This window comes from Ricinus communis, chromosome 8 (assembly GCF_019578655.1).
Source record: "Ricinus communis isolate WT05 ecotype wild-type chromosome 8, ASM1957865v1, whole genome shotgun sequence".
Classification (NCBI taxonomy): Eukaryota; Viridiplantae; Streptophyta; class Magnoliopsida; order Malpighiales; family Euphorbiaceae; genus Ricinus; species Ricinus communis.
The window spans coordinates 13,438,246-13,444,091 of NC_063263.1; the positions used below are offsets into that span (position 1 = coordinate 13,438,246).

At 28.0% G+C, this 5,846-nt stretch overlaps 1 protein-coding gene across 1 annotated transcript; it reads right to left on the minus strand.

The window, feature by feature from the left end:
- Nucleotides 1-658: 658 nt before the first annotated feature.
- Nucleotides 659-1,913, minus strand: LOC8260761 (U-box domain-containing protein 11). Its single transcript, XM_002512993.4, has one exon. It carries the CDS (start codon nucleotides 1,751-1,753, stop codon nucleotides 821-823), a length of 933 nt encoding a protein of 310 aa, XP_002513039.1. The 5' UTR covers nucleotides 1,754-1,913; the 3' UTR covers nucleotides 659-820.
- Between the last annotated feature and the right edge of the window lie 3,933 nt (nucleotides 1,914-5,846).

A 5,846-nucleotide genomic window follows, 5' to 3' on the forward strand; every position in this document is an offset into this window, starting at 1 on the left:
AATTTATATCTCCAAATAAATGCAAAAGAACACATGCAATGCAGAAACTCACTGCTCACCACACATCTGTAAACATTCGATATTCTTGGTCTGGCTGGTTAAAGGAACATGGTGAAGGGATGGTGGAGGATGATGCTTTTTCCATTGTCAACGCTTCAATAGTTAAAAGGGGGTTTACTTTTCGGTGTGGTTCTTATTCAGTAATGGAAAATCTAACTGAATCTTATGCCAGTTTGGCAGTCAGGCATGTATTCCATGTCCAAAAATCCTAAGAATTAGCAGATGAAAGAAATTCAAAATCAGGATCAATCCAAACTGACAATCACAATGGCAAAACATGCCCCTCCATACTCTCATGTTTCGAAAGATCTCTCATTGCTCCAGACAGTGAAAGGACTATATAAAAAGGCATTTTACTAACAGGATATCATCAGGTGCTAGTCTTTCGCTTGAATGTTTAGTTGTTATCACGAGACCCAAATTAGCTGAATCCTTCTGATAAGCATAGAAAGAAAAAGAACTATTGGCACAGCACATCAATGAAAGGGAGCAGTTCCTCCTCAACAGTCTTGACATTCATCAAGCAATGAGTGACAAGAGAATTGACTATGACAATACTACCAGTACTGAATTTTTTTTTCCTCATTCTGGTCAGATATGGCAAAAACATTGAGAACAAATCCACTATCATGATGAAGAAATATACAAAATGCATCTTCTGTTAACATTATTCATCGATAATAAACAATCACAAAAAAGAAGAACAACAATGTAAAGAATTTAAATCCAATTTATACAAGTTAAAAAAGAAACTAACAATTTAGGAAGAATGATCATCAAGTAAAGAATCAAAGCTACTAGATCCACCTTCAATAACTTTCACTAAAGCAACAGCCTTAGCTTTACCTTTACTAGTTCCATTCTCCGCCACTTCCTTAATCCCTTCCACCACAATTGCCGCCATATCCCTAACATCCGCCGCCACCCTCTCTCCTCCACATCTCACCAAATTCAGCAACGCAGACACCGCATTTTCCTTTATTCTAAGACTAGACCCCGTCGCTAAATCCAACAAGTCAATCAAAATCCCTACCCCCGAATATCTCGCAAACTCTCCTTCGCTCTCCTCACACCCCGCTATTTGCGCTACCACCGCCGTCGCATCTTCTACTATCCCGACTCTACCGTCTTTTAACACTAACGAGAACAACGGAGCTACGGCTCCTAGATCTATTAACGTACATCTGTTTAATGGATATAACGCTATTCCAAACATCGCTTTCAACGCGTCTTTCACCGATCGCGGCGGCGAGTTAGGCGACTTCACAATATCTATCAATGAATAAACGATGTCGCGTTTTGATCCGATAATCGGACGGTACGAATCAACGATTAAGAGAGAATGTAACGTGGCGGCTGATGACTGGACAGCGAGAGGAGACGTGGTAGTTGAGTGGTGAGAGAGCGCGTGACCAAGGGCGTCGAGGAGGCCGCGCGTGGACATGAGAGAATCGCGCGTTGAGATAGAAAGGTTCAGGAGTGTAGCAGCGGCGTTTTCTTGAGCAGTGTGAGAGGAGGAATAGAGTGTTTCGGCTAGGTATGGGATTGCACCGCACTCGGCGATTATCGGGCGGCTATCGGGGTCGTGTTTGGTAATGAGTCGAAGCTCCGATAAGGCTTCGGAACGGGTTTGTTCGGATACGGAGCTTAGTTTGGATACTAAAGAACGTGCTGTTCTTCGCTTCACCTCCATTTTCAAGGTTTGTCTGTATAAATTTGGATTATTGGGCTGCAGTTTTTGTTATAATTAGGACTAAGATAAGAGATTGAAAGGGAAAGAATAGCTGAAACGTTGAAAATTTGGATTAGAAGAGATAAGATGTTGACTTTTTTGGGGGTTTTTTTTTCCTTCTATAATTAACAAAAAATCGACCTGACTGGTAAATGCTGCTTTGACACGACAAAATGAAACTGGCCTTTGGATTAGGCCTCGGGACTGATACGGTAGCGTTTCATATCGGTTATTTTAGTGGCCTTGGCTTTGGTCTCAGTTTTTATATTTTAATTTTCATTTTAACAGGGAATTCAGATTTAAAAATTTATTTATAATGAAATATACAATTATCATCCGATTGTACATATATTTATTTTAAATTTTTGTAGTCTTTACTTTCCATTTTATCTTATTACGAAATTTTCGACTATACATAGATTGACAAAAAAATTTATTATAATAAAAATATCTTTTAAAAAATTAAATTATTAAACAAGTTATATGAATTATAATTCTTAAATATAAAATTTGTTAATTAATTACATGTTATATTTACATTAATTAATTTTATATTATATGTATGTTTTAAGAAAGACAAAAATTCACAATTGTTTGGTTCATATGTTTTTCAATAGTTATCTTTTTTACTTAGTAGCTAGATTAAATGAAATTGATAAGATATAAGAATAATAGTTAATACTTGATTCATCTAAAATTAATTATTAATTTATAATATTTTATTAGTTAATAGATTATTTGATTATTTTATTTATTTAAATAATATTTATTTTTTAAAAAATATTTTAAAATAATTTATTTTAGTTTTATCTCTCATAATTAATCTCTTATGATTTCTAATGAAATAATCATTAAATTTATACTTTTCTAGTGAAGTGTAAAGTTTAATTGATGATAAATATAATTATATATAATAGAATTTTATTAATTTAATTAGTAAATATAATATTATGAATTAAAATATATCTAAATATAAATTAGATAATATCTCATCATTTATTTATTTTTTGAAAATAATTACATGATTTTTTTAATTTTTAAATTTTCTTAAAATTACTTACAACTGTTTTTAAAAATATCTATTCTTCCACTTTTTTATTTTTTTCGTTGGATTTTTAGTCAAACGGCAACGTTAAGTGTTGTTGCAATTAAAAAAAGAGTTTTAAAAATGGATAGCTCATTTCCGACATTGGATTGGCAAAGGAGACCGGCAAGTAGCTTAACTGATGACGTCTGCGAGAAATGAATAAGGCTTTGAATCTTTACATCATCGATCTATCGAATCTAGGTCATTTCCGATGAAGCAAAAGGTGGAAGGAAGTTGGACCTTATGGCTGGAGTTTGAAAGGCTAAAGCAGCTGGATGAGAGAAAAAAGAAGAAGAGAGAAATGACTACAAGAGAGAGAAAATCAGAGAAAGAAAAAGAGAATTGTATAAAGGAGTCAAATTTGATTTCTCTGCATAAAGTGAAAGTTAGTTTCAGATATTTTACAGATACCTAACATACACTATATTATAATAAACATATATCTTTTACTGTTAGAACATTTTTTGAGTTGCATTTTGTTTTATTTTAGAAATTTTCAAATATTTAAAATATACTATTATCTAGTAAACGTATATATTTTATTATTTAACTTTTTTTGAGTTTGTATTCTATTTCATTTAAAAAATATTAAGATATATAACATATACTTAACGCATACTTAATATATACTATTTTTTATTAAACATATACATTTTACTGTTATTTTTTATAAATATTTTATATTATTTTTAACTTTTTAGAATACTTGCAAATTCTATAAATTTTAACCAAATTATTTATTTAAATTTTAATACTGAAAGAAATTAGTATTTCATAGCATTAGTATTTAAACATCAATATAATTAAAAATCAACACGTATTTTATTTTGTTTATGTTAAAAGTATACAAAATATATACTTTTTCTTCAATATATATCTAATAGACACTCTTTTTTTCATCTTATAGCATTTTAGATATGATATTCCAAATTCTTAAATTAGCAAAATATTTTTTAGATTTATTATTTATTTATTCATCATATTAAAAAATCAAACAAAATGCATATTTTACAAATATTAATATGTTTCGAGTTTTGTATCTGTCAAAAATATACCGAACATAAATATTTTTTTTCAAAATATATCCAACATATATCTTTTTTAATCTTGTCGGATATTTTCTTTTTTCTTGTTCAGATCTGATTTTGAAAACACATATTGAAATTCTTAAATTAGTAAAATAGTTCTTAGATTTATATTTATTCACCTCTAGTATCTCAATATCAACTAGAATGCAACAATATTTCATAAAAATAAATTTCACATTCTATAGAATTTTTTTCGAAATTTCAAAACTTACCTTTTTTATATATTCATTTGCTGACAATAATATTTTTTTAATGTTGAATCACTTCTGAAATCAATCTTGTTGGTCTATTTCTTGTGTTAATTGATATATACAAATTATTTTTGGTATTTTATATAAGAATCTTGGATTTCTTTACTTAATTTTTGAAGTTTTTGAGTGTTATTTTTGGTCATCTTTGAAGAAGGTAAAATGGGATATTTTTTGTAAATAAAATTCTGTGTTTGAGGATTTTTTTTATTTGTTAAAGTTCTTAACCAATATTTTTATAAATATTTGATGTGTTTGTGGGATTTATGAAAAGATCCCTATAAATTATAACCTTATTGAACCAAACTTTGGACACAAATTACCGGCCTGTACTTATTATGTGGCTAAGTTGATAGAGTGGCGGAGCCATGTTTCGGTCAATGTAATCGAAGCCCATATACATATATAAAAGATAGGTTCTGTACCATTTGCAATGGCCCTATTTACGTGAAAGCTATTAATTTCTCCAGGAAAACGTTTTGTCTTTTTAGACACAGAAAAAACATTTAAATTACTTTCCTAAATCTTTTAAATTACAAATAAGAAGAGAGAAAATTAAAATTAAAATATATATTTAATACAGGAGAAAAATATATAGTATATAAAATTAATACCCTCGAAAGATATAAAGAATATAAGTCTTAAGTTATCTCCAAAGTTTATAAAAATGTTACTCATTTTAAATGTTTCTATGTTCCTTCAACCTTTTAATGAACAATTTCGTGGTCGACTTTGATGCCATGCCTTCCAAATTTTGAAAGAATGACTCAATTATTGAGGAAGATTGGAAAAGAAAAGGAACACTAAAAGGACCACAACTAATAAATGTAAACCAATTAAAGTTTGATTTGATTAGTATTTATGGAAATTTTTTGATTTGAATTCTCTAATGTATCACAATACTAATTGTTTCTAACTCTAGCTGCCTCTTTCTTTTTTTAATTTATTAATTTTTTATTAAAATTTTATTTTTTTCTTTCATCTATTACTTTTAAATCGGTAGTGATTTATTTATATTTTTTAATTTATATTAATTAATTTTAATAACTATAATTTTTTTCAAAAATTTTATAGTCTTTTACTATAAAATTATTGAATTATATTTTTATAAGAGTTTAATAATTTCTATTATGGGATCTTGACTTTTCTCTTTATAAGAGCGGTAAATATAAATAAAAGATTTATATGACATTTAAACAATCGGTTTTATCAAAAGATAGTTATAAATTGGATATATGATTTAGTAGATACTGTTCCATCAATACAATTGATGATTAGTAAAAATAATTTTAATATATAATATTTATTTTTATCTTTTATATTATAATGTAATTATTAGTTCTATAAGAATATCTAAACTTTTTTTTTAAAAAAAAAATCATTATCTTTTTATAGTAAATGATAAGGATATTTATTTATATTATATAACTTACTATCCCTTCAAATTTAATACATAATAAAAATAAAATCAACAACTAAATATAAAAGATGATATTTGATTTATTGAAACTTAAAACAAAGTCATGAAAATAACAACTCCTAAAAAGTAAAACTTGGACTAAAATTAAAGGTCAAAGTTCAACATTTTTTGGTTATAAATCACATTTCCTTTTTAAGAGAAAAAAAAGGAA